The following is a 25,209-nucleotide window of genomic DNA, read 5'->3' as shown; positions in this document are numbered from 1 at the left end:
AATTCATGTTTTTCAGGATTTTATGCGTACTGTTTCCTATGGTTTGGTTGTTAAATTGTTGGTTACGTTTGTTTTTCAAGCACAGGCACATCGTGACTTGAGGGAGTAAATCTTCTGAATCCCAAATAATCACTTTCGATATCAATTAGTTGGAATTAGGGTAGAATATTGTCAAAAGCATTCAAAGTACAAATAAGCCCTTACTTTCTCATTAAATCCCATGATCTGTTAAATGCTAATTAAATCAAAATGCAAATGAGGCCAGGTCCCAACACAACAACAGATACACCCATTAGATCCACTCCTCAGAGCTAAGCCTAGCCACGAAATGAACACCTATTTAGTTAAAAATGTAATTCAGTGTTTTAAATGTTCCTTTAGGTTTAATTGATTTGAACCCTGCATCAAAGAGAAGATTCATGCATCACAACACAAAGACCGCCAACCCTTTCTTGGCAGGCTTGATATTTTTCTGAGCAGGCTGCCCAAATACTAACATTGTACTTGCTGCTAGATGTTTGTGTTTTTTGTGTGCGAGGTGTCTCACTGTTGAACATGGCCGATCCTCCACACAGCATACAGATAAACTACCCTTATCTACGGAGAGTACATTTGACCGGATCAACTAGGGTTGCTTGTAACACTTTATATGTTTGTGTTTGCTGTGTGTTCTCCAGGTATATGGAGTACTTCCCTCTGCCCTCCAACACCAGTTCAGACTACTACTTTGAGAAGAGTGCCAACTACTTTGACTCGGAGGTGGCTGCTCAAAGGGCCGCGGCTCTCCTGCCCAAAGCCAAGATCATCACCATCCTCATCAACCCGGCAGACAGAGCTTACTCTTGGTACCAGGTCAGTCAAAGAAAACCCTGAACAAGACTAATAACTCGTAACGCAAAACACTATCAGGACGTTTTTGGCTTTTGTCACATTTTACTTACTGTGGCCTCATGCAATGGAAACAGCATGATCATAATGAGAACAAGAGCCAACTAAAACATGTATTTTATCCAGAATAACACAATTATAATCCCATAAATCAGTAAAAAAGAAAGACATGCAAGTAGAATTTCAGTTTATTTCACAAAAATTGGGGCGGACTGGAATCCATGAATACAAAGAATTTCTAACTGACCACAAGTGTTACCCAAATAAATAGGGGTTTCATTTGCTTTACATATTTCACTGTATTTCAAGATTATTATTTTTTTAATGTGACGTTTTGACTGTTATGGTCTCAGCTGAGTCATTTATGGGCCCCCCAGTTGCGCTGAGGAGCCCAAATGTATTCACAGGTTCAAACTGTTTAAATGAGACACATAGAAAAAGGGGATCTTATTATACTGTTATGTGTATGATAAATCAATACTATTTAAAGCTTAGATTTGATTTATAGTTTCTGGCTTTGATAACTTTTAAACCCCCTTGCAGGTTGTGGGGTTCCGAGTGTTAACTCTTTTATTGCACTTTGCCCATTGCTCTGTTCATTTCTGAATGTCACCATTGCAATATTATTATGAATTTATTGAAAACTCATCATCCTGACTTCTCTGTTTGCCCACAGCACCAAAGAGCCCATGATGACCCGGTGGCCTTGAAATACTCCTTCCACGACGTCATCACCGCAGGTCACGACTCACCAGTTAAACTGCGGGTCCTGCAGAATCGCTGTCTAGTGCCAGGCTGGTACGCCATCCACCTGGAGCGCTGGCTCAACTACTACCACTCCAGCCAGGTACTGTGGGTGTATTCCTGCTCATGGAGCAGTTCGCAGTGAACAGCCAAGTTAGCTCAGGTCTATGTGTGAAATCTCTCCCCTTTGTCTGTGTAAGTCAGCAAACACTTTATGGGTGGCTGGAAGGTATTTCTTTCCAGAATGGTTTTGGGTAAAGGAGTTTTAATCTCTTTTGCTGAGTCTTTACACGCAGTGTGTTAAATCCTCTTGAGGGAAGAAGGCAGCCCTTTAGGGACAGTTTGAATAAAAACTAAGCTATGTTGCCGCAAATTGACCAAATCTATAATACCCTGACATTTGGTCCTTATCTTTGAAGAAATATAATTTATCTATCAAAAAAAACGGCAGGCAGTGTGGTAAAAAATAAATGTGTGTTTTTCAATTTGGTCCCTTTTTGTTAGAATACTGGGATAATGATAGGTTGTTTACCTACAAGACTGTCCTGCTCCCTTTCTGATATTTGGGTGCTGTTTTTGTGTCTCCCCCAGTTGTTAGTCTTGGATGGGCAGATGCTGAAGACTGAGCCCGCTTCAATCATGGATAAAATCCAGAAGTATCTATCCCTTGTCAACGTCATCAACTACCACAAGATCCTAGCGTGAGTAGCTCCTTCACTTGAACAGTGTGTTAAAAACTAAATGTACAATTACATTTTTTAATAGCCCTCAACTTCACAACTGACATTAGTAGTGTTCTGTCCCTTTGCACCACATGTGTTTGGTTTAGTTTCACAACTTCAGCTAATCAAATAAGGCCAATATCTAAGACCTTATTTTTATTTTCTGGCAGGAATCAGTTTCTGCTCTGTTCTGTTGCAAGGATTTTCTTTAGGACATTTTTAAAATTCAAAAAGGTTGTGTTTTATAAGTGTAAATTAAAACTCTAAATTAAGTATTCTGTGGTTCACAACAATATTAATTATAAATCTTATATGTACAGGTTCGACCCTAAGAAAGGATTCTGGTGTCAGTTGCTGGAGGGAGGGAAGACCAAATGTTTAGGAAAGAGTAAAGGTCGCAGGTACCCTGACATGGACCCTGAGGTACGATCGTTTGCAAAACCTATGCTCTAAAAAATACATTGTACCATCGGTTAATGTAACCTTACATTTTCACAATTTTCAAACAGAAATGTAAATATGCATCCTAATCATTTACCTCCTTTTGTCCCCCCCAGTCCCAGGGCTTCCTCAGGGAGTACTATAGGGATCACAACATTGAGCTGTCCAAGCTGCTCTACAGGATGGGTCAGCCGCTGCCCAGCTGGCTCCGAGAAGAGCTGGTCCACACCAGGTAGCAGCACCACAGGGGGAGACCACAGCTCCACACACTGAACTCCACCCTGCCAAAGGGACCCTGGTCAAGTGGCCTGCATGGTTGAAGATCCCCATTAGTTTTGAAAGAGTCTGAAATATGTCAAAATGTAAGGATGGGATGCCAAACCAGAACTCAAATCTTAACTGTGATCTTCCTAAGTGAACAAGTCGATGATAAGCAGGAAGAGAGCGTTGTTGCGTTCCGCAGCTGATGGCGCTCCCCTCTCCCGAACACCGAGAAGCTGTTACTCCCCTGCAGGACACACCAGGAGCATGGACACCCGAATGATGGCCACCGCCGTGTCCTGCAGAAGAAGGAAAGGCTCAGCGATGCAAAGGAGGGACCTTCAGTGTTTGATAATCACGTCCCTGCTCTACTCAAACCTCTTCTTTGCATGAAAATCAAAGAAAGGAAAAAAACAGGTGGAAAAGATGAACACAAAATCACCCTTGTCTCCAGCTATCAATTGTGGTGTGTTTGGATCACATTAAAGCAGGCAACAATAACATTGACTTAAATAGTTGACAGCCTGACCGACAGAGAGACATTGATTTCAAATGCCTTTGACATAAGTAAGTGTTTGTTTGAGAGGAGAACCGGACATCTGGAGTCTTGACTCAGGCTGCATGTTGTAGCCTTACTCACTAGGCCTTGGTAGAATCTAGTTATTGCATTTACAAGTGCCAGGACAGAATCTTCATCAGAGTATCACCACATGCGCGATTGAGGGTTATTTTTCTTTGTACTTCTTCTTTTTTTTTCGTTTCTCTGATTTTGTTTGAACATTTCTATAATTCTGTCTGCAATGCATTGTGATAGAATGTACCAAAACTAAACAAAATCCTTTTTCTCATATAGGACAGATGTACAGAAGGTTTGTTAAACTGTTCGGCCTTTTGTAGTCAGTTCCATGACCGTTAAATTGGCTCTAGCAGGAAAAGTTTGGATGTTGAAAGCACAATATTTAAGGAACACAGATTCTAAACATACAGGTTACTGGAAAGCACATTTACAAAAAGGATCCTACTACAACATGTGAAGAAGATCATAAGCTAGCTACTGTATGTTTCATAACACACTCTGGTCGGGTAGTGTACAGAACAAGGTTGTGCATTTAAAAATTATTTTACAGCATTTGATACTTTTAATTTTTATTTTACATCAGAACTGTATATTTTGTCTTTATATTTTTTTTCATTTCATTTATTAGACGAGTTTTTAAGATTGGGGGAAAGAAGCTGTCTCTGGGAAAAGTTGCCAGGCGAACGAACATACTGTTGGCCCAGTGAGATCATACAGACGTTTGGTTGTCGGTCGAGGTGTTACCACTGCAACTAGATGTCAAGCATAGATAACAAAAAGCTGCTCTTATTGCAATAGTTTTGTACAATGTTCTGATGTAATAACAATGCACATGTTGGTCCTTTATTTCCTGACTTTGTAATGTACATAATACGCAACCTTCAGTAGACCTAAATTATTGAATGTGTTTGGGTTTACACTCTCCATCAGCCCATTCCCATAGTGTGAAATGTCAGTGCTGTACTGAGGGGAGTTTGGATTACGTCATAATGTGGAGGTGTGTCGCTAAGATTGTTTCCTCTCATTCCTCTCACTGCCAACCATTGTACACAGGTACTGAGTCTCTGCATATAAAGTATTAAGTGATAACACATAACAGCAATGATGGTACTAATCTCCTGGACTGTATGATAAAGATTTGTAATTGTTGTCAATAATTTTTACAGTGTAACTAATATTGTCGGTGCTTTTTAATTTGCAAATAAAACACCACTGTATTTTTCAATATATGCTTTATACTTTCCCCTCTTTTTTCAGTTGAATTTCTATCTGGTTCATTCATTATTATGATTTTTTCTCAACTTAATTTAGTGAAGGGTCAATTTAAATGTGACTCGAGCAGGATAATGCTGGCTACTTTTGTGCAGAGATTTCTTGTTTCACTTCATTGTGAGGGTTGTTTCTCTCTCTCTGAAATGGACACAAATCAAAGGCCTATTCACGAACAAAATGCACTTCTGTTTTTGTCCTTCTGATGTATAACCTAAGCCAGGATATATTAACTTGGTCATGTTAATTTAATTTAAATCATGTACAAAAGAAGCAGTCCCTCTTGTGTTTCAGGACGTGCAAGACCATAAATAAAATGCTGCATCACACAATAGTAATGATAACAAATAAAAGTGAAAGTACTTGCATACACCTTATACATAATTCCCATGGTTGCAACTGATAACCCTTCATTTTAGTTTGAATTACTTAAATTATCCTCCTATCATTGGTCATTGAGGTAATAATACTTATTATTTGATGTTTGCTCTTTGCTTACTATCTATATTATAAGCAAATAGCATCAAATGTTATTGATATAAGTAAACTACGTGTTAATACGCTGCTCCAAAAAACTAAAGGAACACTTGTTATTCAGAGTATAGCGTCAAGTAAATGTAACTTCTGGGATATTGATCTGGTCAGTGAAGTAGAAGAGGGGGTTGTTAATCAGTTTCAGCTGCTTTGGTGTTATTGAAATGAGCAACAGGTGCACTAGAGGGGCAACAATGAGACAACCCCCAAATCAGGAATGGTTTTCCAGGTGGAGGTCCCTGACAGTTTTCCCCTTCTTCATCTTTTCTGACTGTTTCTCACTAGTTATGCATTCGGCTAGGGTCAGTGTCATTACTGGTAGCATGAGGCAATACCTGGACCCTACAATGGTTGCACTGGCAGTCCAACTCCTCCAGGATGGCGCATCACTATATACTGTTGGCAGAAGGTTTACCGTGTCTCCCAGCACAGTCTCAAGAGTATGGGTGAGATTCCAGGACACATGCAGGTACTAGTAGGGCTGGACAGGGCTATAGAAGGTCCTTAACCCATCAGCAGGACCGGTATGCCAGAGCCATACTAAATGACCTCCAGCAGGCCACTGGTGCAAATGTCTCTGACCAAACAATCAGAAACAGACTTCATGATGGTGGCTTGAGGGCCCAACACATCACCCAGTTCATATCAGTATAGATATCAAGCATTATTTATTTTCCCATTGAGATCTTCTGTTCCATTTTTTTTTTTTTAGCAGTGTATTAAGCCTAAATTAACTCATCACACAATGTGAATTTTATTTGGCACACAATCATACAGTAGAATCAGTTAGGTGAAATTCCTTGCATAAGTTAAACGAAACTTTCCCACTAGTCTGCCTTTAACAACAAGTGATGGGGCTTTCATTGACCAATCACAGGCCGCTCCCTCACAGAACCACGGAGCCATCTCACATCGCTTTAAAAAGGGGACGTCCCGCTTCCCTATACCTTTCTGAAGAACCTGCCCGACACTCCTTCCTCATTTCTCAGAACATTTATCTACTGGACAGGTCCAACTTTTTTTAGTGTGTTGCTTTGCAGAAGTTGAGACAAACTTCCAAGACAGATGGCCGACCACGCAGAAGAATCTCCCCTGGCCACAGGGAGTCTGGCTGGCAGTGAAGAAGTCCTCGTTATCCCCGAAGCTCCCACAGGGTGAGATGAACCAAGTCAAAAACTTAACACTCTTTACAGCTGTTTTTATAGTAGTAGCACCAAATCCTAATGTTTCCTCATAGAGTTGTTCCTCACAGTACAGAATCATATAACAAATTGTGAATTTAATTGAAATGTCCTTAGCAACAGATATGCTCATTAGATAATAATTGCATTAAAGTTATTTATTTCCAACATTTTAAATGCTTATTTAAAAAAATAAGAAGATATACAGTCATTATAAAGCATATTTAGTCAATTTCAATCGGACATCGGTCACTTTACAGAAGGCGTCTACCTAGTAACAGATGATGCCGCCATGCTATTGGTTCATAATCAACCACCGTAGATAAACATTGGATCATGTAGTACGTTTTAACCAGGAAATTAATGATTTATGAATGTTATTATTTAACTTGCACCACTGTATGTTGTTAAACATATTTCGTTTATTTATATTCTCTTAACATACATTATCCTCCTAATAATGAGATATTGTTTACATACTACCTTGACTTTATAGGTTGTAATTTTAATTAGTTTTTCCCAGCATAACTTAATATGAAATAGGCATATGCAGTTGTTGAGACCCTTTTATGATAAAACAATAACTTGAGCACTTTTTCTTCACATCCAGGCTCTAAATATAAGTCTGATTTGTACTTCCCTAAAACTCCAGCAAAAGGGTCTGCCTGGTAACAAGTGATACTCACTCTTTATTGGGTATTATGAGCAGCAGATAAAAAGGCTGACTGTAAGAGTTTCCAAGGACTTATATCTTATATTTTATACTTTAATTATTTCTATTAAAAGAGGTTATGGTCATTTTCCTTTCTTTATAATATCTATAATACCAAGAACGTTGTTTTACATACGGGACTTTTGGGTGCTCGACAGTCCAAAAGGCACTTCTGGGAACCCTCTTCAAGTAACTGTAGTACCTTTGAATAATTTTGAATAAGTCATGTCACTTTTAGTTGATCTGATTATGACAATTTTGGCATATTATCCCCTCTCCCCATGTTCCTTATCCTCACATTTATTGTCTTTGAATCTCTCTTAGGGGCTCAAACAAACGTGCCTTAAAGGTGGCCGGCCTGACGACCCTGGCCTGTCTGCTGCTGGCCAGCCAGGTCTTCACTGCCTACATGGTGTTCGACCAGAAGCAGCAGATCCACTCCCTGCAGAAAAACTCTGAGAAATTAGGCAATCAGCTGACCCGCGCAGCCAAGGGTAAAAGCAGGCGTCAACATCATAGTGATCAGATACAGGGGAACAAGTAGAAATTGGTCAGTGATGAATAATAGCCTAGGTCAGACAGGATGAAGCTATAGAAACAATGAGTGGGTCAAGGAAGTGAAAGTTGACTTTAAGGAACTTGTTCTAAAAGGTAGACAGAGAAGTGAAAATCTCCCCATGATTCAGTTGTGTCCTATTCTAATGTTGATCTTTTAATGTCAAGCAGCGTCATATGTTAGGAATAAAAATATATGTTTTCTAGAATTCAACACATCCGTTGTTGGTGTGACGGCATCATGTTGAGCTAGGTTTGATTGCGTGTAGTCTGCAGTTTAATCATTTCAATCACTTTCTATATATATCTATTACTTCAAGTTGTTTATGTGTTTTTTAATTATGTGGAGCCTGTATGGTTTGTTATTTGTTTAGAATTTTATATCAGGTATTTGTTTGTTCATTTGCTACAAAATCAGTAGGTCTTTTTGCCCTTCAACAAAGAAAATGTGGCAGTTAGATGATCTTCATTTTTGAGTTTGTTCTTTTGTTTGTTCACACCTTCAGCACCAATGAAGATGCACATGCCAATGAACAGCTTTCCTCTGCTGACGGACTTCACTTCAGAAGTGAAAGCAAAGACACCCCTGATTGTAGGTTTACACCTACCTCCTATCAAATACAACATTAACTGAATAGACAATTTTTTAAATGGACACAGTTCACCTCACTTAATTTTGTGAATGAATATATTTCAACATTTGTTCAAGCAAAAAATATAAAATTATTCTGTTCCCTCCCATCAGAAACTTCAGGATGCTGTTGTCAGTGTGGAGGGTCAGCTGAAGGATCTCATGCAGGTTCGTTGCACTGTGATTCCTGTTTGTCCACACATTGTTAATGCTGTGTTGTCACAATCTTAAAAAAAAAAAAAAAAGCCATCCTCTGAACATACGCTCTAAACGTTTTGAGCAGAACTCCCAGCTGCCGCAGTTCAACGAGACTTTCCTGGCCAACCTGCAGAGCATGAAGCAGCACGTGAATGACAGCGACTGGACGGTAGAGCCTCACACACATTTAGATGGAGATGACTAAAAATACGATATTATTAAATAAAATCATGTTGTTTCATGTTTTTGTACATTTTGCTGTCTGCAGAGCTTTGAGTCCTGGATGCGTTACTGGCTGATCTTCCAGATGGCCCAGAAGCAGCCTCCACCCCCAACAGCTATGCCAGGTTACTTCCCTTCACATTGAAGTGTTTAGTTAAGGCTCTGATCCACACAAAGTGCACAGTAGATGCTGTTTTTCCTTTATTTCCAGTAGAGGGTGGATATTACACATTACTGTGACAATATCGATGAAAAAGACATGTGCTGGGCAGTGAATCTTCTGTTGACAAGATGCATATCAGTCGCTTGTTTACGATGACTTTTAGTTTTATTTTTATATTTTGTGGCAAAAAGGTACAATTACATACTCGCTATGCATTTGCTATTGTCACTGAGTTTTTAAGGAGCCGTTATAGGAGAGATTTTATATTTTGCCAAGACTAAATCCACATTTTCTATCACAAGTGTTGTTTCCTATACTGCTCATTATGGAACTTAAAGCAAAGTTTTAGATTTTCCATACTTTTTGGCCGAGAGACAGAAAAAGATCAATACCACGTTCAGATACAAGTGACATCATTCTTCCTATCTAGCTCTTGGCAAAAATCACATAAAACGTATTTCACAAAATTCAGCACTGAACTGGTCTTTAATGTCTTCATGTTCTCCACTCTTTTTGTCCCTCAGTCACTGCCATCAAGACCAAGTGTCAGATCAGTGGAGAACATGGAGACACCAGGATTGGTTCCTTCAAGCCCCAGTGCGACGATCTTGGTAACTACCTGCCCATGCAGTGCTGGCACAGCTCCGGCTACTGCTGGTGCGTGGACTCAGATGGCAAAACCATCGAGGGCACCCAGATGCGCGGCCGCCCCGACTGTCAGAGAGGTAAAAGACATAGATTACAGGACTTTTGATTCATCTCTGCATTTGTAGACTTGTGACTCATTGTCTCTTCTTTTTGTCTTGTTATTTATCCTCAGCGATTCCTCGTCGTACGGCTTTTGCACCCATGCTGATGCAGAAGACCCTCATCCCTGATGGTGAGTACATACGTCAGGTTGTTTTAGTGGATGTATAGTTTAGGTGTTTATCCACAAACATGTTTTTCTTGTGACATATCATACATGTTGTCTTTTTTCTTTTTTTCCAGATTAAGGAAGCAAATGAGGCAAAGTGCGGGGTGTTTCTTTTCATCAAGCTTTGCAGACATGAGAAATCTGAGCTGGATCAAGACCAGCATTAAGTAATTCTTTTGATTGCTGATCAGTTATTACACTCCCATGTTATCTGTTGATTTTCGCCCTTTTGCTAAGCACCTATTATGAAGTAATTAGATCCTTGTTATAGCATAATGCTTTCTGGCTGTCTTATTCATTACAGAGTCTTCTGACTGAGATTTTAACCAAGCTATTCATACAGTATATTAAAGTATGTGTATCAAACGTGTTTGTCTTTAAATAATGCTTCAAGGGTTGTTTTCTCCAAATGATGTATTCATGTAACTTACTTCTAAAAGTAAATAGACATAGAAGTGGTCCAGTTTTAGAGGCGAATGAAACAATGGAGAAGGGTGTTAGTTTGTTTTGAGGTTCACACAGCGTTATAACGTTACAATAAAAAATGTAAAGGCCAGACTCCTCCCATATACAATGTCCTTTGTTGCTCTGATAATCCACATACCACACTTTGAACAACTATTTATTTGCTAGTAAGTAGTTCCAGTAAAAACTGTTTATGGTGTAGTCTATAGTTTACTCAGAGAAATGGGACCACTGTTTCTGGAAAAAGATATTGCTGTTTCATTTGTTTTTCAATGCTGTCGGCACCTTTAATGATTTCCAGCTAAATAAAGCAAGGAATATCTGCACGGCTAGATATATGAGAGGTGAGTACAATAAAATGGTGTGGTTTGTTTCTCATTTTGGTGAGTTTACCATGTAAGGTTGTGATCCTATGAGTAAGTGACTCTGCCATGTGTTTGTATTAAGAAGGCTCAATAAAGTTTTCATAATAACATTTTTGCATGGATTATGCATATGTTGATCCCTTCATCATGTTATTATATTAAATAATTGTCAGAGTTATAGACCAATAAATGATACTGAATACACTTTAAAAGTATTATAGGCAGTGCTCCTGAATTTTCCACCATCGGTTTCTGCTATGAACTTTCCGGTTTCATTATAGCACACAAGACTAATTCAAAGTTTCATCTGGTTTTAGAACCTTTGTTTTCACAAACCCAAACCTGTACTAGTAATAAAAAGCATCCTTTATAATGAGTCTAAACAATCTCTTTACTACTGGCTATTAGACAAAAATGTATAAATCACTTACAGGCCAATAATAAGTAGAGGTTTTGGGTGTCCAGATTGTGAAAATCCCTTGTGCTGAATGTTTTTGTTTTATTACAACATAGAGAAACCAAACCAAACTCAGTTTGTTGAAAACTTAAAGCAAAACATTTATTTTTAATGTTTTTAATTCCCAACATGAATAACTGCTTTGTTGCCACCCAGGAACCTGGCAACCAATAATTTGCAATATGCAATATGCATTAAAACATGAATACCCTCTTGTAAAAACAGTCACTAATTAAATCTAATAACCACCTTGTAAAGGTTGGCATATTATAAAGTGGCAACTTCAATATTTTTACTGCTCATCAATACCCTGAGTGGTGACTTTCTGTCCATCTGGTAACTTCCCCTTAATCAACCAGACCAGTGAAAGTAGATTCTGGTTCATCAATATTTCAGTAAAGTGTAACAAAAACCCTAGGGGCCCCTTGGCTGTTGGACACAAACACACGGGATGGCAACTGTGAACATGAATGCGGCTGTAAGTATCTTCTTTTTACAACAACGTTATTGTGATTTAATTTAAAAGGGGGAGGATGATCAAGTCTGGCTTGGTTCAATACATTTTGACCATTTTACACGTTTCTCCAGTTGTGTGAGGCAGCTGACGCAGTGAGAGTGGGAGTTATACTCACTGCAGTCCCAGGTAAAGCTACAGCAAATGTAACATTTATATTAGCTGTGCTGAAATTCGTGATTTGTGTTTGACTATTATTTTTATTTTATTTGGCTAAGACTCTATGGTTATTGCTGAGGAAGGACATTTGGAATACAAATCGGGGACGGATGAGGTAAAACATTTGAATCAGCTTCAACAAAATATTGCTTTTTAAAACCTCTTACTCTTATATTGTGTTCTCCATTCAGGACGTAAAGTCCTTCTCCTTTGACCAAGTTGTGACCGTGGACAACATACAGGTGATCTGATTCACACCAATGTTATTGATATGTAGCTTTACTCCAATCAGCCGCCTTTCAGCATGTCCTCTCCACATTTCTGGGATGTGTGGAAACTAAAAGTCTGAAAATAAATCTGCAGAGTTTCCACCCAGGGCTTCTGCAGCCGCTCACTGAGTCCATATCTGATGGTTATAATGGAGCACTGCTGATATGTGGAGCTTCATTGGAGAATATGACCCGTATGATTGACCACAACATTATCAAACAGGTAGAGCCAAAAACAAAACTGCACCTAATATTGGCAGATATGGTGTTTTCTCACTGATCCTGACTCTGCCTTAGGTCTTGACAGATCTGTTTAGTCATGTGTTGTCACAAGTCAAAGAGGAGCTGTTCATCTCCGTGTCGTTCCTTCAGGTTTGTCCTTCTGTTTAACAGCATCACCATGAATCATATTAGATGCAATATAGCGTATGATAATCTGATGTCTGTCTGTCAGTTTTATCCAGACGGCAGTGCAGTGGATCTTCTGAACCCAAACAGACAGACTCTAAAACGTGTGGCACACCCCATCCTTGGAAGGTGAGCCCAGAATGATAATGACTACGGATCAAGATAAATACAGAAAACATCATACACTGCACGCTTTTGGTATTGTTCCAATTTTTCACAAGTTTAAATAAAAAATCTAAATCCCAAAAGTACTAAATCTTTTCGAAACCTGTGATAGCGAGCACTTCGTCATTTCCAAAATAAAATATCCACCTTATATCTATGTAGTATTTTGTGATTGCACAAGAGTGAGAGAAATAAGAATCTTGTGCTCATTTTGTATTTTTGTAGGTTGTTTATTTTCCATGTTCTTACACTTATAAATGTAACTTTTGAACATATTTTTCTTTATTTCTCAGTCTCGTAGGAGGTGTATGTGAGGTGTGTGTGTGTTCAGCAGAAGAAGCCTATACTCTGTATGAAACATGCAGGGACATACTGAAGGGCAATGCAGGCTCCATTTCCAGCAGGTAAAGCACAGGTTAAATATGTCTGGACATGTAGTCCATTAACTAGATTGATTTGAATGGATAAATTACAATGGTGGAACACAATAGAGCTAAATGTCACATGAGTGATTGGATTGTCATGGTATGTTTATGTTCCTCATCAGGTTGTGGTTCATGTTATTGTCTCTATATGTTTGTGTTGTGTTCTTCCCTCAGATGTAGTTCCCTCTTCTCTGTGGCTGTTGAGTGGAGACTCCATCCAGAGGATGTGGAGTCAGAGGTTTGCCGCAGCAGACTGCAGCTGTTCAGCCTGGCAGGAGGAGCGAGCAGGACTGACCTCAAAGGGTCAGTCAAACACTCATACACAGTACAGTGAGCTATCAATGACATAGACCAGAGAAACTTTAAATGATACTCAACTTAGTCCAAATGTGGTTGAAATGTCCATAGTTTGGGATCATGGTAAATTCAAGAGCTCATAGAAAGTGGCAAAGCAAGTCATAATGGAGGACAACCAAATAAAAAGTTGATTACTTTATATAGCTACGCCTTGTATTCAGTATGTCTTCAGCATCCTGGTATTGCGCATGATAGATCATTTTCACACTGTCTTGGTTTACAGCGGTGTATTAGTAGAACAAATCCAATTAAAGCTGCAAGCAGCGATGAGCGGGTCTGAGACGCTGGCAGGATGTTGTCACAACGTCGACATGTGTCGCACAGGTGTTTTCCAGAGTCACTTGTTAGAAAAGTTTCAGGCCGATCGGACGACATTCATGGCATTAACACAAACATGATCTGTCGCCATGGCAACGGCATATGATGACACCCCATAATACTCCTAGATGTGTTCAGGGCTGCATCAATATCAAACATGTTACGTTTTGGGCCGTTTGGAGCATGTTAAATGGAATTATGAGAAAACTGTGTTGCCATGGCAACGGCATACGATGACATCCCATAATTAACATAGAGCTGTTCAGGGTGTGGCCAGTAACCATTATCTGTAGTCTGGTACCGTTTAGATGATTTTCCATTGAGTTATGATGACATCGTGTTTTATGGCGAGCATTGCATTTCCATGGCAACAGTATATGATGACATCCCATAATTAACATAGAGCTGTTCAGGGCCGGACCATTAACCATTATCTGAGGTCTGGTGCCATTTGGACGATTTTCCATTGACTTACAATGACGTGTTTTATGGCGAGCATCGCGTTTCCATGGCAACGGCCTACGGAGAGATCGCAGATTTGGCTTGGAAGATTGAGTGATGATCGGACCTTGTCCATTGGAGTTACAGCGACATCGTGTTTTTTGTCAAGGGATGCACCTGCGGGCTACTCTGTTGTTAAGATTTCGGACCCCTTCACTGGGCTTTTGCCGCTTGTTTTCCCTGTTTTGTGTGGGTTTTGCATGGTTATCGCTCGCTTCGCGAGCGACTAAGTCGATCATACGGATATCAATCATGCGAGTTGCAGTCTCGTGACCCGGTACCCGCGGGCTACCCTGTTGTTATGATTTCGGACCCCTTCACTGGGCTTTTGCCACTCCTTTTCCCTGTTTTGTGCGGCCTTTGGTGGGACGTCGTTCGCTCCGCGAACGACCAATTTCAATGGGGTCTTTGACAGCCTCTGGTCTCAGACCCTAATAAATGTATGACAAGTCAAAATATCTACTGTGACAAAGCTGTTTTAATCAACTCAAATCAACAATGTTATTTGTTTTCTTTGCAAACAAAGTTATGTTCAATGTCATATAAGACTTCTGCCATGATGTCCTCCTTGGTCAGATTTCATATATATTTTTATTTTAGTCAAATCTATTTAATCAGTAAGTCAAATGAGCCTTGCAATTTGAACATTATTTCCAGAGTCAGCCCACTGGTGAGGGTAGTGGAGAAAACCCAATGTGAAGCTACAGCAAGTGACCAGATCCTCCCCTCCCTCCTGAATGATGCGCTAACAGGAAACAGCAGGACGGTGCTCGTCTACTGTCTCCACCCTCAGGGTAAGTCCTGTTCTGGGACCAGCCTCACCAACCTACCCGTAATCAGAGGAGGAAAGTATCTCAGTACATTTACTCAATTAGATACTGTAACATGTTCTGTACATGTCGAATATATATAGTTCCAGACAGGAGCCAACTAGTAGTCCAGTTCACTTTATTAACTGTATTACAACTTAACCTGCCTACTTCCTGTATGTCCGTCTCCTAATATGTTCCCTATACAACAGGTACACATCTGCTCTCGCTACATCTCCCCCCTTTAGTTACTTGTCAGATTCTTAAAAGAACTTCTTTTGTTTTTACTGTACCTGTAGATAAACTTGACCAGTATAACATATTGACATATTAAACCATTAAACATTCAAGTCCCCAGCATTACTTTTCCTTTCCTGTTTTTTTTTCTTCTTTTCAGTAGTGCATAACATCTCCTGTTAACATTAAACATACAGTAGAACACATAATAATTTTCCATTAAGAAATTCTTTCTTCCTTTTTTTTTTTCAAAACATAACTCTTTCTTCTCTAGGGGGTGGACTACCTGGGTCCCCAAGCTGTGCAGGGTTTATTCTGCCCTATGAACCAAACCACAGCTTTCTAGCTAGTCTACAAATTCAGCCTGTTTGGTGGTCTTATGGTCCGGCCCAATCTAGTCTCTCTGGTAGTCTCTGGAATGACCCGGATGTGAGATCTGTTCCGCCTGAGAGTTCCTGAGGGCAGGTCTATGTTGTAAGACCTAGGTGTCTGAGCTGAACCACTGACAGTCCCTGTTTCTTTTGTGTTCTTCACCCAGACCTTTTGTCCTGGTCTGAGCTCTTGTCTTGTCTTTGTGTTGCCTAATTTTAGTAACAGCCTTTTCCAGTGTTAATTCACTGTCCATTTGCAGCTTTTCAGACAGGGTGTGATGCCTTATTCCTACCACTAGTCTGTCTCTGATCATTTCATCTTGCAGCGGGCCATATTGACAGTGCTCAGATAACTTATAAACTGCAGAGATGAAGGCTTCAGCAGATTCCCCTGGCTCTTGGCTTCTCTTATTGAAACGAGCCCTCTCATATATTACATTGTATTTGCTTATGAAGTATTTATTAAAGGCTTCTTTAACCTCTTTGTATTTCTTTGCATCTTCAGCACTTAAGCCTAGCGTGGACAGAACATCATCTGCTTTATCGCCCATTGCATATACTAATGAATTCACCTGATAATCTTCATCTTTCTTGTCCAGTCCAGCTGCAACTCGGAACCTTTCAAACCGACGAATCCAATTGGGCCAGTTAGCAAAGTCCGAAAAGTCAAAGTTTTCTGGTGGGCTTATGGAGAAAAGGGAATCCATTGTTTCTTTCCTTGTATCGTTGTCTGGCTTCTCTGCGTTGTCTCTTAACGTCCCGTGCCGACAGGCTCCCTCGTTGTCTGTCTAAGTAGCTTGCTGCACAGTTTCTAACTGCTGGCTAGCGTTAGCCTAGTTTTTGAACCTACCGCGATTTACGCGCTAATTAATTATTTACCGCAACTTGACGGGCAATTTCTTCCAAGCGACCGTCTGAGGCGGGATTCAGCACGCTTCTGACACCATGTAACATGTTCTGTACATGTCGAATATATATAGTTCCAGACAGGAGCCAACTAGTAGTCCAGTTCACTTTATTAACTGTATTACAACTTAACCTGCCTACTTCCTGTATGTCCGTCTCCTAATATGTTCCCTATACAACAGGTACACATCTGCTCTCGCTACAGATACCTCAGTATTACTCAAGTACAGTGCCTCAGGATAATTCTGAAACACTTTTACACCACTTTAATTTGATCTTATTTTTACTCCACAACAATTCAGAAGGATATATTTTACTTTTTTACTTAACTCCATTTATTTCATGACTACACTAGTTCAATTGCAGATTACATTTTAAACACCTGTTATGTGTATATAAACTACAATGTAGTGATATACAGTAAATGGAGCTATATGTTTAAACATGTTCTTTTTTTCAATTATATTAGTACATAACACTTCTTCCACCAATGAAATCCTTTGAGCATAGAGATGACTCTCTCTTTATCCATCAGGTGTTTTAGATGATGAAACCCCCTCAGCTTTAGCTTTGGCCCAGATGGTGAGAAGTTTGGTAACAAAGGCCACGGTTAACCGCTGGTGTCCAAAGGCAACGGAGCAAATTATGAGAGACAGCATCATGGATCAAAGAGCCGTCATGATGTCACAGGGGGAACATGACGTTCACAACACCATTAGGCTAGCTGAGCTGACCCAAAACCTGCAGGTAATTCACAAGAGAAGCATCTAGGAAAATGATGCTTTCTCACCAAGTTCATGGGTGGAATAATAATATTATAATAAAAATAAAACTGTGTGTTAGATATTTCTTATTCCTCTTTTTTTACATTTTTGTTATACAGCATATTTTTGTATAATGCACATCATTTTATATACATATTATATTTCTTTAAATAAATATACAGTATTTATTCTAGATTGGGGGTAACTGTAACACAAACACATTTTGATGGTCTCTGACAGATTGTGAAAGATCAGTCCTGGGAGAAGAGGAGGGAAGAGTCAATGAAGATAAAAGGCAAAACACAGGTTCTTTAATTGTTTACATTTCCCCACAAGTGTACCATATATTTATTAAACAGATGATGTGTTCATAACATGAGTTTTGCGCTCATTTGACAGAGTTCTCGGACCCCAAGTATCCATTTGCACAGCAGAGATCACAGAGGTAGTACGAACAAAATGGAACATTTACAAACCCAACTGAAACGAGAAATGGAAAAACATATCAGAGGTAATTTGCTGATTTATAAAAAAGGTTTGTTTACAGTATATGATCATTGTTTATGTTTTGTGTGTGTTTCTCAAATCCACAGAGGGTAAAGAGAATGTGGAGAAAGTACAGGAGAGAGTAGCAAGAATCCAGCAGCTGAGGGAGGCTCTCAGAGAGGATACGCTGAAGAACGGGGCCTCGACTGAGAAATCTGACCTCTGTCAACAAGTAATGCATTCCATCTATTAAATATGATATTGCTCGCCTGCACTTCTGATTAAATAACATGTTTACAAGGCTTTGTGAATACTCCTTTAAACATATTAACAAGATTTATGTACGGGAGATTTGGCAGCACACACTAATTTATTTTGCCAATTTTAGACGGAGTTGGAGTACAGCAAAGCACAGGAACGGAGGACACAACTTAAAGAGGACCACAGGAGATTAATTCAGGAGGAGGTAGAGAAGATGGAGAGAGACTTGGCACAGGAACAGCTACCGGTGAGATAATGAGATTCACTGCTGCTTAATATTATTCAGTGAGTGATCTATCTTGGCTGAGGATGCTGAGTCAGTTTAAATTAATGCAAGGCAGGATTTATTGTGGGCAGGGGAAACCACAGCATTTGCAACTTAATGCTGTTATTCCCCTGTATTTTTTATGGTTTCATCTATTCCTCTGGTAGACAGAAGGCCCCCAGAGAGAGCTGCTGGTGCTGACCGGAGAGAGGCGGGTCCTGGTGCTGCAGATGGAGGCCCTGCGCACTGAAGCCCAGCAGGCTGAGACGGACCTGCAGAATCAATATCAGAAACACCGAACAGAGCTGCACTGCCTCAGAGAAGAGAGCCTGCAGGTGGACGTTCGTTGTTTCTATGAAAGGACAGTGATTTAACCAATGTGACCATTTCATTTCATTTCATGATATAATTACTAGTTTGACCAGTGGTGTTTTTTTTACCTTGATTATTTTTATATATATATACATACATATATACAACTCCGGAAAAATGAAGAGACCACTCCACATTATTCTTAAATTTCAATCTCTACATGTATGGCAGCCATTCCAGCGTCTGTTTAATTCCAACACAGAGAAATGTTGTTAGTAGTTTATAGAATTCAATACAAAAAAATAGTAATCATGAAACTCAAAGGCATAATCTATAAAAAGTAAAACCGGAGAAACTGATAATGCTGAAGTGGTCTCTTGTTTCTTTCCGGAGCTGTATTTATATACAGTGGGGCAAAAAAGTATTTAGTCAGCCACCAATTGTGCAAGTTCTCCCATTTAAAAAGATGAGAGAGGCCTGTAATGTTTATCATAGGTATACCTCAACTATGAGAGACAAAATGAGAAAACAAAATCCAGAAAATCACTTTGTAGGATTTTTAAAGAATTTATTTTCAAATGATTGTGGAAAATAAGTATTTGGTCAATAACAAAAGTTCATCTCAATACTTTGTTATATACCCTTTGTTGGCAATGACAGAGGTCAAACGTTTTCTGTAAGTCTTCACAAGGTTTTCACACACTGTTGCTGGTATTTTGGCCCATTCCTCCATGCAGATCTCCTCTAAAGCAGTGATGTTTTGGGGCTGTCGCTGGGCAACACGGACTTTCAACTCCCTCCAAAGATTTTCTATGGGGTTGAGATCTGGAGACTGGCTAGGCCGCTCCAGGACCTTGAAATGCTTCTTACGAAGCCACTCCTTCGTTGCCCTGGCGGTGTGTTTGGGATCATTGTCATGCTGAAAGACCCAGCCACGCTTCATCTTCAGTGCCCTTGCTGATGGAAGGAGGTTTTCACTCAAAATCTCACGATACATGGCCCCATTCATTCTTTCCTTTACACAGATCAGTCGTCCTGGTCCCTTTGCAGAAAAACAGCCCCAAAGCATGATGTTTCCACCCCCATGCTTCACAGTAGGTATGGTGTTCTTTGGATGCAACTCTGCATTCTTTCTCCTCCAAACACGACGAGTTGAGTTTTTACCAAAAAGTTCTATTTTGGTTTCATCTGACCATATGACATTCTCCCAATCCTCTTCTGGATCATCCAAATGCCCTCTAACAAACTTCAGACGGGCCTGGACATGTACTGGCTTAAGCAGGGGGACACGTCTGGAACTGCAGGATTCAAGTCCCTGGCGGCGTAGTGTGTTACTGATGGTAGCCTCTGTTACTTTGGTCCCAGCTCTCTGCAGGTCATTCACTAGGTCCCCCGTGTGGTTCTGGGATTTTTGCTCACCGTTCTTGTGATCATTTTGACCCCAAGGGGTGAGATCTTGTGTGGAGCCCCAGATAGAGGGAGATTAGCAGTGGTCTTGTATGTCTTCCATTTTCTAATAATTGCTCCCACAGTTGATTTCTTCACACCAAGTTGCTTACCTATTGCAGATTCAGTTTTCCCAGCCTGATGCAGGTCTACAATTTTGTCTCTGGTCTCCTTTGACAGCTCTTTGGTCTTGGCCATAGTGGAGTTTGGAGTATGACTGTTTGAGGTTGTGGACAGGTGTCTTTTATACTGATAACGAGTTCAAAAAGGTACCATTAATACAGGTAACGAGTGGAGGACAGAGGAGCCTCTTAAAGAAGAAGTTACAGGTCTGTGAGAACCAGAAATCTTGCTTGTTTGTAGGTGACCAAATACTTATTTTACCGAGGAATTTACCAATTAATTCATTAAAAATCCTACAATGTGATTTCCTGGATTGTTTCCCCCATTCTGTCTCTCATAGTTGAAGTGTACCTATGATGAAAATTACAGGCATCTCTCATCTTTTTAAATGGGAGAACTTGCACAATTGGTGGCTGACTAAATACTTTTTTGCCCCACTGTATGTGTGTCTGTAGGGGATCAGTCTATAGCAAGCCTTAAATGGGTTTCCATAAATTACTTGTGCTTTCTCTAACAAAGGCCTGGTGTGTATTTAACCGCTTATGATATGAGTGGTCTTAAGTACTTTGAAATCTTAAGAATTTGTACAAATGTCAGTTAAGTAGCTTACAAATTATTTAAGAGATATCCCAAGTCAGTCAGGAAAAATCAATGACAACAACACAGTGAAGACTTTTTATTTTTATTAGCGTAATCCTGCCAGTACATTTTTATCCACTTTTTGGTCAACTCCTATGTCCCCTATCGAAAAGAAAAACAAATATGTATAGGATTTAGGCATCCAGGTGGTTTAAGTTTAAAATAATGATATTCCTCTATTATTAAAGATTTATATAAAAAATATCCAGCATAGTAACACATGTTTCTGTGTTAACCTTCTGACTGCTCTGCAGGTGTTCAGAGTGTTTCGTCAGGTGTGTGAGGAGCAGAGGAGGATGTCGGAGGACAGATACAGGAGTGTGCTGCTGGAGGCGGTGCAGGACGCAGTCTACCTGTCGGCCCAGAACCAGGAGCTGCAGGTGGACAACAAACAGCTCCGTAAAGGTCAGTGTATGTCGGACTACCTGCTGTTACATTATGGATAGAAATACCCCAACCTCGCTCTCATAAAATGTATCAACACCTTGTTTCTTCCCACCACCATTCAAAGTATATTACTCTTTTCCAGCACTGGGAGAGTTAAAGGATACCCTAGCTGTGCGAGGTGATCCTACTGCTGAACGGTCATCCCAAATCCAATAAATATATAAATGAAATGTCTTTGAATCTGCGTGCTTAATATACATTTGAAAAAAATACTTAATTTGTTGAAACAATTTGTTATTTTATTAACACACTTTATAACACTGTGATATTATCTTTGACAATGTCCTTGCCAGAGAACAAAGTACAAATCGACATAGCTGCGCTCTTCAGAAATGTTGAACTGAAGATATTATACCCCAAACTTGCATAATTATTTCAATGGACTTACATCGGTGTGACATAATGATGAATTTTAAAATATGATGCAAACTGTGTAATAAGAGCTCAGCTGAAATAAATGTTCACTTATTTGGTATATGTTACGTGTTGGATTCTGGATTTCAGAAGGCAGAGAGATATAAGGCAGAAAACAAATCTGAAAAACTAGCAAACAGGTAGACTGTCATGAGTTTAATGAGCCCTGTGGTTCAGTTAGTTACTATCTGTAGTAAAGGAAAGCTGCTATTCCAATCATAGAAACAGGTAGGATGAAGAAAGGCGTGAGCTGCAGCCCTAACATGGCCCAAGACAGCAGAGCATTAACCAGCATGGAGCAGGAAATGACAAACAGTCTGGTGATCCCGTTGCCGTGCTTCAGCACCACAGACATGAGAAGCCCATTGGCAGCCTGCCCTACAATAATGACCCAGACCACCCCTGAGTATCCCTCCAGAAAGCTCTTTTCCCCTGTTATAAAGGAGAAGGAGGAGAGCCCATTGATGGCCACACCAAACACATAGAGGAAGAGATTCTGCAGGCTGAGGGGCAGCTTCTGGCTCTTCAGGACCCTCTCAGTGTAAACTGCTGCCAGCCCTGAAACACAGCAGTACACCAGCACGAGGAAAAGCCCCCACGCTGTGATATGAAGCCTTGGACCTTCCTCAGCTTCAAACATCCTAGGGTCCCCTAGATCCAGGCTGCTGTAGCTGTGGCACACCCCTGCACACATGAGAAGCCCCAAAGCTAACCACTGAGAAGGACGGAGCCTCTTGCCCAGGCAGAAAGAGTACAGCAGGGCGGTGGAGGCAATTTTCAGGTTAGAAAGAACCTGGTATGAGCTTGGGTCCATATAGGCCTGCATGAGAACTACCAGGTTGTTGTTGAGGGCGTAGAGGAGGGCAGGGACAGCATAGGGGGCCATGCGGATGAGATGTGGAGGAGCAGGTAAGGCAGATGTACCATCGGTTAGAACAAGAGTGGCCAGAGAAACCAGGAGTTTGGAGAATTCAATCATGAGAACACATGAGGATGGGTTGAAAGGGACTTGACCATCCACCTTGGTGAGAGTGATGAGTGGTGCATGAGAGCCATAGATAAGGACCATCAGCCCAAAGAGGACACCCCACAGAATCTTTTTCTGCCTCCTGATTCTTGACGGGGATCTGGTCTCCACATTCTGGACCACAATCATCTTTAATGACTCAAAATAAACTCTTAATTTTTTAACAAATCTGAATACTAGCTATAGTGCAAAAAAAAACTTGCTTTAAAAAAAAAAAAGCAGTAATTCTTATCCATTTCGATATCTATTACAGAATATTTAGATGCATTATTTTTTATATTACTTTGTGTATATATTTTAAGCTGAACAATAAGGGTGTAGGATACACTTGAAGGAATTACTGCATGTTTTACCCAATTCAAAATCTAACATAGCTAACTTACATAACTGCTCCTGGCAGTTTTATAATCTGACGGACTAAACACTCTTGAAAGAACATACTCCTGCATTTCGTGTTAACATCCAACATATACAACAATCTCAATGGCAAAATTAAATGAACCTGAAACAAAAACAGAAATAAAAACTGCAGTCTTTTGCTTTGAGTCCCCAATGAAATTCCAGTTATGTCATTATATTCAAAGTCAAGTTTACAAAGAAATCTTGAAGGCAGATCCGTCACAAGGCAGCAGCTGCATCTCTGTTTCTTTTGCCTGTTATTTCACTGACCATATTAGCAGTCAGCCCCAACTATTTTGGTCCTTTCTTCAAGCTGTTTATATAGTCTTTCACTGTCCGTTCAATGTTGGGCACTGGATAGTTCTGTGCCGCGTATATACCAGTGGCTGTACCCAGAAGCAATCCCAGGAAGGCAGAGGAGCGTAGCTTGGCCACCACATACCCGGCCAGAAAGCCCTTCAGAAATGGTGATCCCAACAGTGAGCCTCCCTACAAGGGCAAGAAAATATTGGCAGCATTTTCAGCATGTTCCAACTCAGAAAATGCCATAGAGAATATTTAACACATGTATGGGTACAAGTACGCAAATTAATTAAGTGCATAAAAGGATATTGTCAACAAGATAGCTACACAAAATAATCACAAGATGATATTTGAGGAAGTGATAAGACAAAACTACTCACAACTACTCCATGCTTTTTAACTGTATTAACACAAAAGGTGAATGAAGGGCTAACCAGATCACAAAAAGGCACACCCTGAATTACATTCACCATCAACTAAATATAAAAATTAAAACGAATTTGCAGCAACAGAATAAGAGAGAAACACATGCAGTACACATATATACACAGGGATATTAATATAAAAATGTGTGTATTAACAGTATGAATAGAAATAACAAATCTGATCAGGTGAATGTACATATACAAATAGTGAGCAAGGTATATACATTTAATTGCGCAGGTACCAGTGTGGGTGAATGTGCAGACAGCGCAAATATGATTAATGTTCAGTACAGGTTATTGAACCACTCACCTGAGGGACTCCTAATGACACTTCGTTCTCCACTCGCCTCTGGATTTCCGCCAACTGGGATTTGAGCTGCGTCAGATCTTTCAACTGTTTCAGGGGATCCTAAAATAAAAGTAATACATGACATTTGTATTAAGAAAATCAGCTGAAAGTTAATATTACTGAGGATAGCTAATGTTGCTGTAAAACGTAGCCTAACGTTGCGGTTGCTGACATATAACCCATGCAGAGCTTCTGTAATACAATTGTTAATTTTCTCGAAGTTTGACAGTTAGCCACCGTTAATGGCTACATAATTTATAACCGGCTCAAGGATATATTAAGTTAATTTACAAGCTATCATCATCCTGGTCATTTAATTTCAAACCGCCAATTGCTGCTGGAAGAAACACATGTTTCGTCCTCCTCTTGCAGTTGCTGTCACCTAACGAAACACTTGAAAATAATTCATTTAAAATCAGAAAACAAAACTCACTCACCTTGTCATCCGCCATTTTTGCTCATTGAGGTGATCAGTGATCGACTCATAGGCCTGGGACAGTTTACGTTCGGTTAGTTTGGTCTGGGTTAAAGTGTTTGTAGGTTTGTACCACTTTTGTAACGGAAATTTTGGCATGGACATAAATTATGACGGCGCTGCTGGTGGTTAGAAAACTATGGTTGAAAGTTGGGGACAGTTGATGGAGACTTATAACCTCAAAACATTAGGCGCATCGAAGTCAAGAGCCAATTTTGCCCCCACCCGTTGTGCTTCAAGTCCCGCCCTTCTGACGCCAATTGGCCCATCATGGGACGCACAAGTTACTTTCACGTGCTAAAAACGTCTTCCGTGATTGGCCCTCAACTGCTTA

At 40.0% G+C, this 25,209-nt stretch overlaps 5 protein-coding genes and 1 long non-coding RNA gene across 7 annotated transcripts in view; 3 read left to right on the top strand and 3 right to left on the bottom strand.

The window, feature by feature from the left end:
- Nucleotides 1–4,860, top strand: part of ndst1a (N-deacetylase/N-sulfotransferase (heparan glucosaminyl) 1a) — a 28,278-nt gene extending 23,418 nt beyond the window's left edge. The window contains 5 exon segments of the mRNA XM_063876847.1: nt 678–852; nt 1,565–1,735; nt 2,224–2,333; nt 2,675–2,777; nt 2,912–4,860. Coding sequence (XP_063732917.1) covers nt 678–852; nt 1,565–1,735; nt 2,224–2,333; nt 2,675–2,777; nt 2,912–3,031 — 679 coding nt within the window. The 3' untranslated portion in view covers nt 3,032–4,860.
- Nucleotides 4,861–6,332: 1,472 nt separating this feature from the next.
- Nucleotides 6,333–10,954, top strand: cd74a (CD74 molecule, major histocompatibility complex, class II invariant chain a). The gene is made up of 9 exons (XM_063876002.1): nt 6,333–6,590; nt 7,654–7,823; nt 8,391–8,476; nt 8,630–8,683; nt 8,799–8,882; nt 8,982–9,060; nt 9,623–9,823; nt 9,919–9,978; nt 10,089–10,954. Exons 1-9 carry the CDS (start codon nt 6,502–6,504, stop codon nt 10,091–10,093), a joined length of 828 nt encoding a protein of 275 aa, XP_063732072.1. The 5' UTR covers nt 6,333–6,501; the 3' UTR covers nt 10,094–10,954.
- A 649-nt stretch (nt 10,955–11,603) lies between these two features.
- On the top strand, nt 11,604–21,683 carry si:dkey-201i24.3 (kinesin-like protein klp-20). 2 transcript variants are annotated; one of them, XM_063875878.1, is made up of 18 exons: nt 11,604–11,779; nt 11,890–11,944; nt 12,034–12,089; nt 12,166–12,216; nt 12,338–12,466; nt 12,541–12,615; nt 12,698–12,780; nt 13,110–13,220; nt 13,416–13,544; nt 15,075–15,211; nt 17,276–17,487; nt 17,745–17,810; nt 17,904–18,015; nt 18,098–18,222; nt 18,379–18,498; nt 18,684–18,851; nt 21,291–21,441; nt 21,566–21,683. In XM_063875878.1, exons 1-18 carry the CDS (start codon nt 11,753–11,755, stop codon nt 21,637–21,639), a joined length of 1,881 nt encoding a protein of 626 aa, XP_063731948.1. In that variant the 5' UTR covers nt 11,604–11,752; the 3' UTR covers nt 21,640–21,683. The 2 variants fall into 2 exon arrangements, with proteins under 2 accessions (XP_063731948.1, XP_063731950.1); XM_063875880.1 differs by lacking the exon at nt 21,566–21,683 and having other exon boundaries at nt 21,291–21,529.
- LOC134859412 (uncharacterized) lies at nt 14,878–16,889 on the bottom strand. The gene is made up of 2 exons (XR_010165096.1): nt 16,407–16,889; nt 14,878–15,243 (listed from the first exon to the last, which is right to left on the bottom strand). It is a non-coding gene; the product is annotated as an uncharacterized LOC134859412 (long non-coding RNA).
- slc35a4 (solute carrier family 35 member A4) lies at nt 21,064–23,053 on the bottom strand. Its single transcript, XM_063875881.1, has one exon. It carries the CDS (start codon nt 23,051–23,053, stop codon nt 22,082–22,084), a length of 972 nt encoding a protein of 323 aa, XP_063731951.1. The 3' UTR covers nt 21,064–22,081.
- Nucleotides 23,054–23,477: 424 nt separating this feature from the next.
- LOC134859411 (SLC35A4 upstream open reading frame protein) lies at nt 23,478–25,116 on the bottom strand. The gene is made up of 3 exons (XM_063875882.1): nt 24,838–25,116; nt 24,362–24,460; nt 23,478–23,812 (listed from the first exon to the last, which is right to left on the bottom strand). Exons 1-3 carry the CDS (start codon nt 24,850–24,852, stop codon nt 23,615–23,617), a joined length of 312 nt encoding a protein of 103 aa, XP_063731952.1. The 5' UTR covers nt 24,853–25,116; the 3' UTR covers nt 23,478–23,614.
- Between the last annotated feature and the right edge of the window lie 93 nt (nt 25,117–25,209).

This window comes from Eleginops maclovinus, chromosome 23 (assembly GCF_036324505.1).
Source record: "Eleginops maclovinus isolate JMC-PN-2008 ecotype Puerto Natales chromosome 23, JC_Emac_rtc_rv5, whole genome shotgun sequence".
Taxonomy (NCBI): Eukaryota; Metazoa; Chordata; class Actinopteri; order Perciformes; family Eleginopidae; genus Eleginops; species Eleginops maclovinus.
The sequence above is the reverse complement of the archived record's forward strand: the minus strand, read 5'-3'. Positions and strand labels throughout refer to the sequence as shown.